Below are 18,533 nucleotides of genomic sequence, written 5' to 3'. Positions count from 1 at the left end.
CGCAATATGCCGGTCATCACTGGGTAAGCACTTCTTCACTATTTGGGTAAAGAGTGGACAGGCTTAAAAGTACGATGGAACGCGAAATAGGAAACTTTAGTAAACAACGGTGTCAACCATGTACAAATCGTCAACAACGTCCTGATTCATAGCAACGGGGAAGTAAAACTCGTTAACAACGTGATTTATAGCAACAACATGAAGATAATCAGTGGCGCAAACATTTTCTCTTGGCGTCCTTCGTAAACGTTAAATGTGATGTTTTAGTTGGTTCAGTCATTTCGTCATGTAGTGCATTGCCATGAAAAGGTATCATGTAGGACAGTGTGTTGTTGTGTTGTGTTGTCATGTAGTGCAGTGTGATGAAGTCTTGGGCAGTGGCGGAGCTAGGGGTATTGGTCAGGGGGGTCGAGAGTGGTCTGTAGGGGCGCTTTCGACACTATCTAAGCGGAGCGCCACCACAGGTTGGCGCGGAGCGTACAGAATTTTTTTTGAGTAAAGATACTCCCTAGTTCGCCGGAAATTACCCTTCCCGGGTCTTGCTTATTTGCAGATAAACGAAGAATAAATATGTGTCATTGCCAACAAAATGTGACAAATGTCAATAGGTAGATGAGAGCGCAATAAAAAAGTCAATAATCGCGAATAAGTAAAAAGTGGTAAAAAGTTGAAAAGGGCGCAAGCAGTCCATTTGAGTCCGTCAGGGGGAGGTGGGCATCCGCCCTCCTGACTGTATGGACGCTCCGCCACTGGTCCTGGGTAGTTAAGTAGTCATGCACTACGGTGTGATGAAGTCATGTAGTGTAGTGCGATAAAGTTTTAATGTAGTTATGTAGTCAGCGTTAGTGTTATGTTGTGTGGTGTGCTCAATTAGTCATGTAGTAAAGCGTGATGTAGTTTGGTTTAGTCTTGTCGTTTCTGCAGTTCAGTGTCATGAGATGAGGTGTTGTATAGTAACGTAGTGCAGTGTGATGAAGTGTTGTTTAGTCATGTAGTGCAGTATAATGAAGTATTGAGTAGTCATGTCATTATGCAGTTCAGTGTCATGAGATAAGGTGTTGTATAGTAACGTAGTGCAGTGTGAAGAAGTGTTGTTTAGTCATGTAGTGCAGCGTAATGAAGTGTCGAGAAGTCATGTCATTATGTATGTATGTGTGTATGTATGTATGTATGTATTTTAGATCCTCCTGCAAGCAGGAACTCGCGAAGAAGCCTCATTGGCTTATCAAAGCCGCAAGCTAACTGAAGTCAGTCTCTTACATTCATATTTAACGTCCATGATTATCAATTGTTAATTGTCGACAACTCTGTGACTGGACGACATACATTAATCTGGTAGTGACTCGAACCGGGGACATTATGATTGAAAGGCACCGGCGTTAACCACTGAGCTAACACTCCTAATGTAGTACAGTGTGTACTACATTGTAGTACATCCCAATGTAGTACAGTGTGATTATGAGGTGTTGTATAGTAACGTAGTGCAGTGTGAAGAAGTGTTTTTAGTCATGTAGTGCAGCATAATGAAGTATTGAGTAGTCATGTCATTATGAAGTGTAGTGTGATGAGATGTTGTATATTAATGAAGTACAGTGCGATGACGTGCTTTGAAGTCATGTGGCCATGTATAAGAGCGTGATTGACTGGTGTGGTCGGATAGTTACACGGTCATCCAATGCAGTGTGGCGAAGTGTTGTGTAGTCATGCAGTGGAGTGTGATGGAGTTTGGTGTAGTCATTCCGTTATGCAGTGCAACGTGATCACGTGTTGTGTAGTCTTGTAGCGCAGTGTGACGTGTTTCATATCCATGTAGGATAGCGTGATATAGTGTTGTGTAGTCATGCAGTGGAGTGTGATGGAGTTTGGTGTAGTCATTTCATTATGCAGTGCAACGTGATCACGTGTTGTGTAGTCTTGTAGCGCAGTGTGACGTGTTTCATATCCAGGTGCGTATCCAGGGGGGGGCGTTGGGGGCGCGCGCCCCCCGGGTAAGGAAAAGAGGAGAGAAAAAAAGAGAAGAAAAAAGGGAAAAGGAGGGGGAAAAAAAGAAAAGGAGGAGAGGAAGGAAGGGAAAAGAAAAAGAAAAAAGAGAGAAAAAGGAAAAAAGGAGGGAGTAGAAGATAGCCAAGACTTCGGGAAGAGAAAGAGGAAAAGACATAGTTAAAGCGCTGATCCCTATAATATACACAGGGTATGGCCAGTGACAGATCAAGGATTACGGAGGGGGTGTGCGCCTCACCCTACCCCTTACACCGACAACTCCATTTTTGACGTCTCCATTTTTCCTCTCTCACTAATGTATCTATATAAATACTATATATGGTCTATCATAACGCGTGTGTGTGTATGGACGCCTTAAACAATTGTACAATTGTGCTATATGGAACCAACTGTGGCTGGTCTTGAACTCGACCGAGTCGTTGGGGTACATGACGCATTTCGGGAAGGGGGCGACCGCCCCCCCCCCCCCCCCGAGCAAATTTTCTTTATGACATCGCTAGTAATTTCAAAATAGACAATGCTTAGATGCAACTTACAAGGCCTGGGAAGTGTCATTTCCAGCGATCTGGGAGGCATTTTCGGCCAAAAATTTTCTTGTACGCTTCGCGCCAACTCATAGTGGCGCTTCGCTTAGATAGTTTGCCTACAATCTTCGCCCCTCCCTTGGCAATTACTCGCTACACGCCTGTTCGAATTTGTAAAGCAAAGAGCAGATATAACATCATATCAGTGAGCATTGAAATGCATGTTCCACGATGAACAGCCTCAAAAACTGTCTATGTGTGTAGTTAAAGGAGTAGGAGCCCAATTGGATTTGGGGACTGTAATGACTTGCCCGAAAAAAAAGCCAAAATTTTTCGCGCGTTCAACATATCAATGCCAATATCATATAAGCAAGCATCGGTCATTACAGTGCATGGCATCATGTACCTTACGGTCCGTGAAAGTTGCACAGTATACCGCTGGATGCTATGTAAACAACGAAATGTCTTATGTAGATGGAGAAAAATCATACAGATCCATTTATGTCAAAACTCTCTTTTACAGTAGTAATGTCGGCCAAGCTTAGAACTTTATTTTAATAACCAAGGAGATAATTTTTAAGCTATTCATTGCTATTTATTTTTCTTTCAGTAGGTGCCCGAAAAAGATGGGGGAAATTTGGTTGCGGGGGGGGGGGGGTGGGAGGGGGGCTGCAGCCACCGCCTCCACGGGACCTACGCCTATGTGTGTAGTGTTCGGTTTCGATATACCTGATATCGGAAATATCTGCTATTTTTCATTTCCTTCAACCAAGTTTTATAATAGCCATTATAAGAGGTTTTAATATTTCTACACCAATAAATTAACTGTGTCTGAATTTTCGAAAATTTCCTCACCAACATTCTTCATCATACTTTCCTCTACTCGTGCAACTTTGACCTGTCTGTTAAGGGTTCAAGGTTTTTCTATATTGCTTGTCCATAGATTGAATTTTGTGCAACATTATGGGTATGTTTTCAAGTGATTTTATTCACGAGAAATGTGAATTTTCAAATTCTCAACAAATAATGGGTTTAAAACCTTGAAAAGTGGGGCTTTCGGATATTGTGGGCCGTGACGTAGAATCACCTACAAAAGCAATGATCCATAGGACATGCAATGAGGTCGAACATGATGTGTGACTGGTGACAATCTTCAAAAAGGTTATGGATGGAAAAAACTTTTGGGAAAAACTTGGTTCTCAGGCAAAAGTGTACATCTGGTTGGTCATTTTCAAGCCCGAGAAGTGCTATTTCCGGTGATCTGGGGGGTATCAAAACCAGAAATTTCCTTGTACGCTGCGCGCCAACCGATGGTGGCGCTCCGCTTAGATAGTAATTGGCGCCCCCCGGGTTAGAAAATCCTGGATACGCGCCTGATATCCATGTAGGATAGCGTGATATAGTGTTGTGTAGTCATGCAGTGGAGTGTGATGGAGTTTGGTGTAGTCATTCCGTTATGCAGTGCAACGTGATCACGTGTTGTGTAGTCTTGTAGCGCAGTGTGACGTGTTTCATATCCATGTAGGATAGCGTGATATAGTGTTGTGTAGTCATGCAGTGGAGTGTGATGGAGTTTGGTGTAGTCATTCCGTTATGCAGTGCAACGTGATCACGTGTTGTGTAGTCTTGTAGCGCAGTGTGACGTGTTTCATATCCATGTAGGATAGCGTGATATAGTGTTGTGTAGTCATGCAGTGGAGTGTGATGGAGTTTGGTGTAGTCATTCCGTTATGCAGTGCAACGTGATCACGTGTTGTGTAGTCTTGTAGCGCAGTGTGACGTGTTTCATATCCATGTAGGATAGCATGATAGGTTGTGTATTCGTGTAGTCAGGCAATGCAATGTGATGTAATCTTGTGTATTCATTTAGTCATGGAAAGCAGTGTGGTTAAGTGTTGTGTACATGTATAGTCACGTTGTCATGTTTTCCGCATGTTTGTCAGGATTTCTTTTCTGCGTATCATTTCATAGTTATGCATAGTCCAGCCAATTGACTAATGCTATTCTACATTAAAGGCAAATTAATATATTGCATCATTTCTTTAGTAAGTGGGAGAGGGTTATAACACGTATTATTACACGTTATTACAAGTAGTCATTAGCAAAACGTCGCACGTAGACCTATAATTATACACCTAATTTATAGCCTAAATATTCCTCAGAATGCACCACCACACACGTCTAAGTTTTTTTTTCGTGGGAGGACTCCCAGATCTCGCTTACATGGCAGTCGGATGCAACGACAACAGGGCCACCACCACTCATTTCTAAAATCCTGGATCCGCCCCTGTATATTGGTAGGATTTTGCAATTGATACTTGGAAAAATTTAACCACTTATTTTAGGACATTTTGGTACATGGACAAGTTTCGTAGAGTTTGAACTTTTACCTACTTTGATCACGTGAGTTTGACGTTTACATTTATTCATGAACTGTAAACATATTATAGTCTGTAACGTCCTACTTGTGTTTGATGGTTTATGCTATATCGTTATTTCTGGTATACTCGTAATGGCCAAGATGCTGTGTTGGTGTCATTCGACCTTTGACCTCCGACCTTTGACGTCCTCATATGACACGCAGGCAAAACAATACAAACCTAGGTACAAACCCACCAAGTTTGAAGTCCATCGGCCTTATGGCTATAAGGAGTAGCTCGCGAAACGCTTTTGGGCACAATTTTGACCTCTGGTCTCCTTTGATCACGTGATCTTTTGCGTTTTACAGTAAATACTGCTATGAAAACTTACAGTCTGATATCCCACGTCGTTTTGAGGATTGTGGCCATTTCGTCATTTTCGTACGCGCATAATATTTCCAAAAGTGCTGTTTGTGGTTATTTGACCTTTGACATATAACGCCCTCAATCACGCAGGTACGAGTTTACATGGTCAGGTTCACCTACCCACCAGTTTGAGCGTGATCAGATTTACGATCTAGGAGGAGTTAGCGACACTTTTTTTGCTCACTCACTCACTCACACTCAACCACACCGCACTTTCTCATATTTCTGATGTGGAGTACAATATCTATATTACTACATCTATACATTACATGCAGGGAATTGAGACACAAATGGTCGATAGCGTACAATAGCTCACCCCAGTACACTACGTGTAAGGATGAGTTAATAATGAATATATATATGCACTGGTACAGTTAAGGCTTTAATTTATATATCGAAATATTCTATTGATTGCCTTACTCGCGCATCATCGCAAAGTTCCTTATACTTCACGCAGTTGCATTCATCTTTACATCGTAGTTTTCGCCATGAAAAAGAAGGGGGGGGGGGGAGTGGGGGGAGCTGGACCGCCTTAAGACCCCGATCTGTTGTTTGCATTATAGTGCTACCGCAAATATTGGTACATACAAAGCAAGTGATGTCACTTTTCTTTTAATTAAGCAGGAACATCTGTGCTCTATTATATAGAATTTCAATCCTTTTGTAGAAAATTCATCCAAATTTCGCCTAATCAGTATGTCAACCTGTTAACGTTGATAATATATGGATATCCTGGACGAGAAGAAAGTGTTGCAAACATAGATTTAACTGTAGAACAGAGTGCTATGCTCACTGGAGCAAGTCACTCTGTCTGGCTTGTATGTACCTCTTGTGCTATTAAATTGACCGATTATTTGCTGACACGCGTACTGTCCTGTAGTGCCGACTTTCATTCCGAATTTAGAACTACCCAAGCGTACTAGTTGAAGAGTTGAACTTTTACAGTTGTTTTATTTTTTCTCCCGCAAATTCTTGTTTGTCATCCACGTAGAGAGGATCTTGATGGCGCCACACGATTACTTTATGCCTAACTACTAGAGGGCGTCACTCGAATAGAAGACATTGGCGGATAAGAAAACACCAAGAGTCGTTTCTTAGCTGTAACTCCGTAGAGCGTCCGAGCCGTGAACAGAGGAGTAGTTTTGAACCGACTTAAAAGCAAAAGGCGATAAAAATGAGATACTTCTAACCGGTTTCTTTTACTTTCCGTGGTCGTTAAATTTATAGTGAGTGAGTGACACAGGAAGGTTTGTGTCAAAAATAAGATATGTGGTTGAAAGTAACTTACACATAATTATTAGATGCCCTTTCATAGGTAATTGTTTCATCCAATGGTGAGTGTTTGAGAAGAGTTAGTATTATTTCGTAAAATACACAGTCACAGGCTCTTTACGGAGGTTTGTTCTAGACACTAAGTTTATCAGTTGAATTTCGGAATATAATTCCAAGAATAATTACGGTTAGCAATTTTTCGTTTGCTCATAAATCGCAAGTGTGCGTCTTTTAAAGTCTTAATACCATTTGCATAGAACGGTGTCATATTTTACTGAACTTTTAGGACAGTAAGCTGGAAAAAGGTCGAAGTTTTAATTTGGCAAATGAGTGATGAGACTATAAGACTTGGTAGAGCTTCTTTTTTTTTTGGGGGGGGGGGGGTATTGTAAACTTCGTTCGGAGGTAAAGAAGAATGCCAAATCTTTAACTTTCTCGCAAGAGTTGAGAAGGAAAGTTAGATGTTTCGCCTAAATTTGAGACAGTTCGTTACTGCTTTATCTGTAAATATGTTGATAACTCATCAAGTAGGCTACCATAGGCAGGGGCGGCGATTTGTTTCAAATCACGGAGGGGGGAGGGGGGGGGACATTTGCTTGGGTTTAGGCGCGTAGCAACTACATCCCCAAAATTGTTCGCGCACTTCGTGATATTTTGTATATATACCAAATTTCATTACGAATGCGGCCCGTCACATGGGCGCAGATCAGTCTTGGATAATGATGGGGACGCGTATCTGTTCTCTGATATATCTTAGCGGAGCGCGACCATTTTGTATACGATGGGTCTGGGTCCTCTCCCAGAAAACATTTATAGACTGCCGCAAATGCGATTTCGTTCCAAAATTTAACAACTGTGGATATATGTAATAAAGTGAGAACTGCTGCATGTCATTTGCACAATGCTGGATCAAAATGCGCCAAAGTTCAATACAGGGAAATTTTCAATGCAGCGTTTGGTCAAGACAAATAGGTGGGGACACGGTATATCATGTCCCCAACAATGAAAAAGTTGGTGAGGACGCGTCCCGCTCTCCCACCAGGATCTGCACCCATGGTCCGTCTAGCTAATTCATTTCGAAAATAAGTATAAACTACTCTCGGTGAAAGTCTGTGTCGTTTCTTGGTGATATTTAGTAACAAATTGTGATGCGGTTAGACATGCGCGTAGCGAGGAATTTTGCCACGAGAGGGGGGAAGCTTGTAGTCAAATATCTAAGTGTGGCGCTACCATGCATGGGTAAAGCGTCAAAGAAAATTTTGGCCGAAAATGCCTCCCAGATCGTTGGAAATGGCACTCTCCAGGCCTTGTTAATTGCATCTACGCAATTTCTATTTTGAAATTACTAGCGATACCATAAAAAATATGCCACCAAATATTGGGGGGGGGGATATAAGATAATATATCCCCCACCTAAAATATTAGGGGGGACATGTCCTCCTGTCCCCCCATGATCGCCGTCCATGACCATAGGTCACACCTCTAACTAGTAAGAGGTTATCTGTATACTGCCCTCATATATGATACACATATATATACACACCCACATACACACACACACATATATATATATATATGTTTGCGTGTGTGTGGATGTGTATATATGTGAATCATCAAGAATGTGTATATGCATATATATATATTTATATATGTATCTATATTTATATATATATCTATATATATATATCTATATATATATATATCTATCTATCTATATATATATATATATATAATTATCTTTTGCATTTCCAGTTGGCCTCAGATGCAATTTGGTGCAATATAGCACACTTTAACCCACCTACTCCATTTTGTATATAATTTTGCATTTTCACCTGGCCCTAGATGCAATTTGGTGCTCCAAATGAGATTTTTTTTCTCATTTGGAAATGAAAAAGGGGTTGGGGGGGGGCGGAATGATACTTCCACCCCTCCATATTTTTCACTGGGTGGGGGGGGGCTGGCGCCCCAGCCCCCCGGTTCCTACGCCCTTGAAACGATGGAATTGACAACTTGGCTTGAGTTGATTTTGAACAGATGACCAACAGTTCTGTCTTCTCACCATTTGATACCATTGACGCATTTCTTCATTAAACTGAAGGCGTTCTCAGTTGAGGTGGAATCTTGTGGTTTCAAGTTGAAAGAACAAAGTGGCTATTCTTACAACTATTCGTAAGAATAATTTCCGATTACGCATGCGCAGTTGCTATTTTTATGACAGGAGTACTATTTTTACGACCAGGACTAACAATAATTTCCGGTTAGGGTTAGGGTTAGGATTGGGGTTTAGGGTTAAAGTTAGGGTTAGGATTACCCCTACTACATTCGCAGTTACTTTATTTACTTTACTGCGCTTGAATTCGCCTTTTTCGTAAGAATGTTTTATAAATAATTGTTACAACTAGTTGTAAGAATAGCCACGGCCTTGAAAGAAAGATACAGCTGTGTATCATCCGCATTGAGATGGTATGAAAGATTGCGCGCTCGAGCAATATCTGAAAGTGTTCCCACGATCAGTATGAGATAGTATCAGTCTATAATCTGAGATCTCTATTGTCTGATTTGTTCCCACGGACAATACACAAGATACACTCGTCACTCGTTGTACCCAGCGTTTTATAGTAAACTATTTCTCCCTTTTTTTTTGGGGGGGGGGGGTGATCAGAGCGTTGATGGCAACAATTTCTGTGAAACTGTAGAGAAATGTTTGCCGTATAATATACTTTTCCGCTTTATGGGGGAGGGGGGGGGGGCATGGGGAGAAGGAGGAGATATAATGTGTCATAGGGGATAACTGAAGCTATTGAAAGTGTAAACTGTCAGGAATTTTCGGGGGATGGGGAGGGGATCCGAAGTATGGTGGAATTGGGGGGGGGTTAGGATCCCCAAAGTCATGATAAAAAAAATCCTATTAAAGTCTCAATACGTGTTTGCTGATGAATTTCGGGAAACAAACTTCCAAAGTAGATTCAGTGTTTCTTATTCTGAATGCACTAGGCTGACCAGGTGGGTTAAATGGAGAAAAGTTGTCGCAATCGAAAGTAAGAAATTTATTTTCGGTTTTTCTGTTTTTATTTCCGATTTACCGTAAAATCACTGTGACCGCCCATGTCAGCATGTTCACAAAGTACACACATGTAAACAAAAGAGTCTACACATGCGACCCGATCAAGATTTAACGCAGTCCTATACTTGTATCGTCCACTATTTACAATTCCAAGGAGGAAACGTCTGAAAACATCTGTTTATTCATTGCAATAGAAGGAAATGACACAAACGTGCAAGCTACATCGGTATAAGACCGAGAGAAAGATTCAATTCAAGAGAAGGGACAAAAGACAGGCTAGCCACGAAAGTGGAAGTAGTCCTACAGTAGGCCTAACCGTCGTAAACAAAACAGAAAGATTTGACTGGCACATGATCTGTTGGGCAAGGCTTGCAAATTTTGATTGAAGTTTGTAGAATCTACGGACTCGTTAATAAATCTAGTTAATTTAATTCAGCTCAAAATGCTACCCGACAGATAACTCAATAAAACTATAGTGAATATTGAAATGAAAATCGCATAGTACGGTGTCATTTGCACTCAGCTTTTAGTGACGTAAGCTGGAAAGGTCGAACTTTAAAATTTGGCAAACAAGTACTGAGACTCTAAATCTGTCAACAAATTGCAAAAAGTGTAAGCTTTTCTTTATAAATATTCTCCTAAGTTAACGATAAAATCTTTGTCGGCATTTATTGAAATACAAGTATACTCCGTATTGTACTCTACTGTTGGTGTTAGGTAAATAGATACGCCTACACAGAATCCACAAGTTCGCGTCGTAAATGGATCTATGTCAGAGATCTTGTTTTCATAACAAAAGACAGCCATACCTCAGATTTATTATTTTTTATCCAATTGGTTTAATCACTTAACATATAATTCTTCCGATGAACAATACATTTTAAATACTTGACAAAGTTTCATTCACTCCTGGAAAACTGAAACCAGAATGGTTTTTACTGGTTACACCTACAACGGACCGGTTTACACATAGTTATTAAATTTATAGTCAAAAAGTGGCTTTACTGTGAATTCAAACTGTATTTACATTTCATTTCTTGGATTAACTTGCTGTCACATGCTTGTCAAAGTTTTCACACTTTTTATAACGTCAAATGACTTTACCGATGGTAGGCCTATATATAATATAGTATAAGGAGATATACCGGTAAGAGTATTTGGGGGGGGGGGGGGGTCTTTACCTTCTCAAGCATTGCTTGGTTGTCCCTTTAAATGGGTATTGATATCGTGGGCGATATATATATATATATATATATATATATATGTATATATATATATATATTATATATATATATAGCCTATATATATATATAGCCTATATATATATATATATATATATATATAAATGAAAACGTAATGAAAAGGAAAATCCAGAACAGTAAAAAAAATTCCAGCCTCCACCGAGATTCGAACCCGGGCCTCCCGCTCTATATGCGGACACCCTAACCACTAGGCCATGGACACTGATTTTATGTCCAGAGGTTCGAAACCGGTCAGGGAGGTCGTAATTCCACTGTAGGCGTTTGTCACCTGTATCGGACAATACCAGTTCTGTTTTGGTGACATATTTGCCTTACTCTAGAGATCAAACATGATCCTATAGCTAACCAAGTCGAAATCATTTGTTCCCATTTGGGCCATTCATTCCCATCTCAAGCGCAATTAATACCATACTTGGAGAGACAATTCCAGCAATAAACGTTGTAAACCTCCGACATAAATAAAGCACGTTTTTCTTCAACATTTTGGTTGAGTTTACTTCGTAACCATCCAGGAAAGTGATAATCCTTTCTCACTTTAGAAAGGGTTTGGTGGGAGAAGTGCACCGCCCATGGTCGCGATGGTAGGCCCCCTGAAACTGTACCATCTTTAACCAGTTCATTACACGACAGGTCCCCTAAGACTATGTACTTGGCATCCAGCACCAAACTGTAACTCATGGCCATTTTGTCCTCGGTAAGTTTTTTCATGACTAACATGTCAGAAACATGTTGGCGTCCACTTTGGTTGAAGAGGTTCGGATGGTCTTTCCACTTAAACTCAGCCATAAGTCCTGCAATGCGCGTGTATTCTTGTCCACTTGCTGATACCAAGGAGGGGATGTGTCTGTCAATGACGGTGTATTTACCGGAGGACAAGGGCTTTACACATCGCGGTATATAAAGAGGCAATACATCGTAGTCGGACAGGAAACCGCCACCGACAGTTGCCATAGCGACATGCCGCATAAAACAAGCCAACTCATACTCCTTAGCATTGATCGTCGGGAAGCTTGAAAAGCGGTCACGAAAATAGCTATAATTCTGATGGCGTTTTGCATCTTGTACTGTCAATATTACGGGATGCCAACCCTGTATCGACCAAACCTTCTCCCATAGCTTAAGAGTGTCCACAGCAGCCTCCTGCAATTTGAACGTCTGATTAGGAATTGTTTCAAAATACGTGTAAATGGTGCAAGGATCGGCACGAGGTGGTTGCGTAACCACTTCCGTTGTTACGCTAATACTAACAGTGCTAGATTGATTGTTGGAATTTTCAAACTCTATAGTTAAATTTTCCTTACCGTTCTTCGTAAATTCACAATTTGTCGCATTTCGGGCCCTCGTCCAACCGTTAGCGCACTCCCACTCTTCGCGATTTTTCCAATGACGACATATTTGGTATATTTTGCCACTGCTCTGGTCTCGCCCTATAATATCAAGAGGCCAGTCGATGGGACACCCTCCCATTATCGACAATGTTGAAATCAGTTTCGGGTTTGCTTTAAGGTCGGTTGTTACTGCTCGTATCCCGTCTATATCAAGATATAACAGAGAACGCCCTCGTCAATCATCAAACCACTATAACGTCACCTGAGGGAAACCCCTCCCGGCCATGCGGTTACTTGCCTTAAAATACATTACAGATGCAGCACAAAAGTAGTTTGCAAGCTAACTCCGGCTGAAGTTGATACTGCAGATGGGGAGCAGTATAAATCTAAACAGACTCATTGCCTACATAGTTTGATGACTGCGAATCATGTGACATAATTCTACAACGATGAAAGAAAGACAGAGGGACGTTGTTTGCTGTTAGTAATTTATTTTGCAAGCTCACTCCAATCACAAGGAGCGGAATTTGCATTTGTTATAGTTAACCTGATGACATTCATTTGATATTTTGACCTCTGCTGACCCCAAATGACCTAGGTTCTTGTAATTATACTATAAGAAATACACATGCAAAAAATGAGCTATGTGATATAACCAATCTTGCGATATCGTTTACAAGGCTTAACAGATTGTGACATGTGATGACCTAAATAACCTTTAACTTCCACCAAATAAAAAGATTCTTGTTCTCATTACAGGGAAGTTGCATGCAATATAAGAAGGCCAATACAGCTTCCTATATGGAGAAACCGTGTTAACAAAGAATACAAATTTTGACCCCTGGTGACCTTAAATAAACTCTGCCGTACACAAAATTGTGCAGAAGCTTTACACTACGTAATGCTATCCTAACATACATATATGAGCCCTCTGCTGACCACCAAAGTACATTTGCCCTCCACCCAAAATAATAGGATGCTTGTACTTACTATATAAAAAAGACACGTGCCAAATATGAGCTATGTGATGTAACCAATCTTACGATATCGTGTTTACAAGGTTTGTGTTGATAAGGATTTACACAGTGTGACCTATGATGAAACCAACACAAACACGCGCTAAGTTGACTTACTTGCTTGCCTATGGCAAGTAACCAAGAACCAGAAAGCCAGAAGGCTTCGTGATTCCTAACCTTAAAAGTTTACTTTTGGAATTGCCTTATTGATGGAACAACTGAGGAAAAATGTGTCCTAAAGTCAAGTATACCAGAACATCAGAAGACAGTTACAGATGACGTAATAATTACCAAACTAAAGCATTTCTGAAAATTGATGAGTGATGATTAGTAGAAGTGTATCATTTAAAAGAGAAAAGGTCACATCAGGTGATAGTTATTGATGCAGAAAAGCAAGCTTTCGTCCAAGTAATGTCGCTCAAAGTTGAGAAACAATGATGTGTGGGTCAATTAGGCGGAAGGAGTTAGATTTGTCATATTGCTTCCCCCTAACTTCATTTTGGCCCTCAAGACTTAATGTTTACGTGTCACAGACTTCCAACTAGTAGTGGTGAACGTTTGTCTCTCTGAAATATAGAAAGTATACAATTTTCACCAATTCTGTAGTTGGGCAAGTTACGTATCTTTACATCCCGACCACTGACTACCTCAAATGACCCTTGATCTCTGCAAAAATAAAATGGTTCTTGTACTCAATTAGTTGCATCTACGAAAAATCAAAAATTTCATTTTGAGTTTGAGAGCTTTCAAGGTTTTCAGACTTTGACCTCTGTTGACCTCGAATGACATTTAACTCTTCAGAAACATAAAGGTTCTTGTACTACATATATAAGGTGCATCCACATACCAAGTACGAAGTAATTTCAACCTTTTACTTTTTGATTTAACGTTGTTTACAAGGTTTTAGGATTTTGACCTCAAATGACTTTCGATCTCCACAAAATGCAAACTAATTCTTATACTCTATAAGGTGTATCCACGTACCAAATATGTAGTTCACCCACCATATAGTTGTTGAGTTATCGTGTTAACAAGACAAGGCGTCACACACACGAGCACATGCATACACTCGCAGACTATCACAATCGCAAAGACTCATTCGAATATATATTACTTTTGAATTGTAATAGGTTATTGTAGAACTTTACCGCCATGTCCCAACTCCTGGCCCTTCACCGTTACCTCCAGTATCCCACACTCATCGGATGGAAATAAACTGATATCGTCACTATGTTTACGAGAAAGAAATATGGCTTTCCAAATTACCACTTTTGTGAACACTTCTTACAATGTTAATTCTCCTAAATAGGGGCGACGGAAGAGGGCTCTGTCCTGAGGTGAAGGGCCGGAGGGTGGGGGGGGGGAGGCAAATTCGAGAGTCACAGTTTTTTAAACTTTTATTTGAGAGACCAAGCCAAAAAGTCACCTCAAAACTTTCCAGTAAAATGAAACCTCTATTCATTACGTGGCAATAGTTTCTAACGCCTTAGTCTTTTTCTTTCAGCAAAATGGCCAAATTTAAAATAACCTAGTGTATTTATTGTATTTTAGCACCGTCAGATGTAACACATAGCTATATCTGTATTGTGTTTTATATTCGATGCATCATTTGATGTTATTATTGTTGTTAAACATAACTTAGGCTATAGAATAGCGTAGATACGGGACAACATATATCTTTCTTCTTATTTTTGTTTTTGTTTGTTTGGGGGGGGGGGGGGCTATTGGTAAAATGTGGCAGTCTAAAAAGACTTATTTAGTTTCAAGTGATGTATAGTCGCATTAGTACATGGCTTAGCACTGTACACATTTTGGGAATTGTCGGAAGGCCTACTATATAACAGAATATTTCACATCCATATATTTTTTTTATATGTATCATGTATAGTATTATTCTCTTGTTTTATCAAAACTAAATCCACCCAAGGCCTGTGTACAAAACACAAAATATTTAAATTTTTATCAGCTAAATGTCTTACTTGTCAACCGTTAAAACTGACATATTTATACATCCTTGCAAATGTAAGCTCGAAATGTTTGAAACTATACAAACTTCCCTTCCATTCCATTCTAAGTGAGTATCTAGAATTATCACACTTTGGAAAAGTGGTGTGGGTCTTCTTTTCAAAGTGAATTATCTGGTGAAGTTAGTCACTCATCGATGGAAGTCGGCTTCCACGATCCCATGAAGCGTCCACCCTCCCCACTCTTTTGCCAAATCCTGGATATGCACTTGATAACGTATTAAGATTAGGCAAACATAAAATTGTTGCAACCACCCCTACCCCTCCCCCTCCCCCACGGCATCGCTACTCAATGTCCCAATCCCTTCTGACCTCTGAGGGAGGTGAAAGGCAACTCCATTGATCATCACCACAGTGCAGCCATGGGGAAACAAAGTTGTTTCGAAACCGGTGAAAAGAATAGAACTCAACCCATTTCCTTATTTGGACACTAGAAATATGAAACCCACACAAGACACCGTTCCGAATAACACTGTAATTTTTTTTTTAATTTTCAGTAAGCGAAAAATGGAGGGAGGGGAGGATGAGAACTGCTTCCTAGTGGTGGTATATATAATTAAACGGTGGATTTGTGCACACGTTGAACGTTGACATGTACCGTAGTTCAACAAAGTAAAGATTTAGCAAACATCACTTCTTGTCGATGTTTTGAGATCCTGTTCTCGTTTTCAAGGTATTAACGTTTGATTTAAGCTAAATGAATGACTGGTTTTTGTCAAATCTATGACTCGAAACGACGATTTTCTTTTTGACTTTATACAAAGATCAGCCCATCTAAATCTAATACAAATTTGTCATTGCCAAATTCACACACCCTTCCCTTCCCGCCCGGCGTTTTTAAATATCTAATAGATAATCTCCTTATTGTATTTGAGTACCGTTAGATGTATCACATAGGTATATCTGTATTGTGTTTCATATTCGATTCTGCATTATAGAACTCAACCACATGCACTTCTTATTTGAAAACCAGATATATCAAACCCACAGAAGAACACCGTTCCGAATAACCTGTAAAGTTTTAATTTTGAATAAGTTTTAAAAAAAAGAATCAAATTCCTGTTGGTTTTCAAGTTATTAAGTTTTAAAGTCTAAAAAGTCCATAGTGTGTGGTGTTGATTCTGGGGCGCTATGATCCTACACTCAAAACATTGCCCCTCACCTGGATAAACTATTGGATAATAAAACACTCTTTAAGGTGTAATAATTATTCGAAAATGGAGAAAAAACGACAAAGAAACAAAAAAGTAATATATAGATATGTTTCGAACCTTGTCTGTCTTCGTTTCCTTCGGCATCGCTTACTTTCTTATTTCTCGTGAGACTTTGTCCAATCGATGCATATTTTAACATATACATACATGACAACGAAATGAGTAACAGTTCCGTTAACAATAGTAATGAAAGAAACGACGACCGTTTTGAATTACCGAAGACAAAAACTAACATCTTGCAAAAGTGTTACTTTCCACGTGAGAAAGAAAAAAGAGACTGCTTGTTTATATATAGATATATATACAATAAATATATATATATCTTTAAAAAGTACCGGCTGTTATGGCTGTCTCGCCGTGGAAAGTTCTCAATGCAGCTATTATCAATGGCTCCGTAGAAATAAAATTGTGATTAACATGCTTTGTGAGTGATTAGAAAAGTCACCTACCCCTCCGACGGCCGTAATTACTTCAGCCTATAGGCCTATACATGTCAGGTGAACTGACATGGGCGGGGTTTTCTTCCATTTTTCAATCACTTCCTTCTGGTATACCTCATTGGCTGGATTATTCGGCCAATCACATTCAGCTAGATTTAAATATGGAGATCACGTGATTGTGATTAATATGCTTTGTGAGTGATTAGAAAATTACCTGCCCATCCGACGGCCGTAATAACTTCAGCCTATACATGTCAGGTGAACTGACATGGGCGGTTTTTTTTTTCATTTTTCAATCACTTCCCTCTGGCATACCTCATTGGCTGGATTATCCGACCAATCACATTCAACTAAATTTAAATATGGAGATCACGTGATCAATATTTGGCTCAATTTGAGCTCACAGTCTATATTAGAAAAACGTACTAGTATAATGTAAGTATGCAGATGAAATGAAACCGAGAAGACGTCACAGTCTATAGCTCAACCCCTTTCAAGCAAAATTGCTGTCGATAGGATGATCCAATGACTAACGTTGTCACCATTAAATCATACATCACACATATCGTTCCAATGCTTCTATGGCGAACTCATATAAATATGCGTAGTATCATGCTGACTTATGCTAAACCAAGTCACAAAAAACAGAGAGGGAGAGAAAGGGGTGGGGGGAGGAATCGTTTTCCGTTGCATTGCTGCGCCAAGTTTTACACACTTTTGACCAAAAACAGAGCAAATGTTTACAAAAAATTTAACTGCTCCTAACCAAATGTTGCGCCCTTCCCCAACCAACACCATACGCCCCTCCTCGCCCACCCCAACCCCTGCATCGCACCCTCAGACAAAATCTTTAGTTTGCGATGTTTTCCAGCACGTTTCCCCCTCTAATAATTGATTAATTAAAATTTCCACCATTCTCCAAGCAAGTTTTTATATCGGGAATGGGAAAGGGATTAGGTGAAAAATGGCTGTCTGTTAGTATATGCTTACCACCATTGTCTCTTTTCCATCCCTCTGCAATCTTCTATGGTATAATTCATTTCTCTATTTACACAAAGTGAACAAAAGCGGAAAAGGCAAGAAACGGAATCGCTCAATATATTATACTTTACTGGAGCCAGGTACCAATTGAACCTTCCTTTAACGAAATTGGTTCTCCTTATAAGAAACCGCAGCGCACATCAGCCCTCGCGTATGTTCTCTGTTTCATGGATATGTTAATCCTCGTTCGACTAAGCACTGTCTGTAACTTTACTGCATATCCATAAACCATATATGTTTCACTGTGTGTGCACCTTCCTATACGGTCTTGCTCTTTAAGTCTTGCTGGTAATTTAGATCAATGGATCAAAGGCAGCAACAACAAAGTATTTCGACTATTGATGCCTAACGTTCTTTGGTGAATTGTAAATTTCACACGATAAGTACGTTTATCACATCTGAAATCAATTATCGTGCTCCTCTATCCGTGTAGTATACTTCAAAAACATTGATCCTTGTCCTGCCGTACAAAGTATGGGGGGGGGGGGTTGGATGTTATACAACGAGGTTATTTTATCCATTAGAAATGACACAACTTAAGGGGAGGATATTCCCCCTCCC

At 40.0% G+C, this 18,533-nt stretch overlaps 1 protein-coding gene across 4 annotated transcripts in view; it reads right to left on the bottom strand.

Moving 5' to 3' along the window:
• LOC139959068 (uncharacterized) overlaps positions 1-18,198 on the bottom strand; it is a 31,723-nt gene extending 13,525 nt beyond the window's left edge. The window contains exons 1-2 of one of the 4 annotated variants that reach the window (XM_071956628.1): positions 17,922-18,198; positions 12,211-12,441 (exon numbers count right to left, since the gene is read on the bottom strand). In XM_071956628.1, the coding sequence (XP_071812729.1) occupies positions 12,211-12,376 (166 nt within the window). In that variant the 5' untranslated portion in view covers positions 12,377-12,441; positions 17,922-18,198. Of the gene's footprint in view, positions 1-12,210; positions 12,442-16,548; positions 16,882-17,921 lie in introns of those variants that run through there. The other 3 variants (XM_071956625.1, XM_071956629.1, XM_071956627.1) reach the window with 3 other exon arrangements.
• Between the last annotated feature and the right edge of the window lie 335 nt (positions 18,199-18,533).

The sequence above is a fragment of the Apostichopus japonicus genome, chromosome 18 (genome assembly GCF_037975245.1).
Source record: "Apostichopus japonicus isolate 1M-3 chromosome 18, ASM3797524v1, whole genome shotgun sequence".
NCBI classification, from domain to species: Eukaryota; Metazoa; Echinodermata; class Holothuroidea; order Aspidochirotida; family Stichopodidae; genus Apostichopus; species Apostichopus japonicus.
This window is presented reverse-complemented; position numbering and strand designations above follow the sequence as displayed.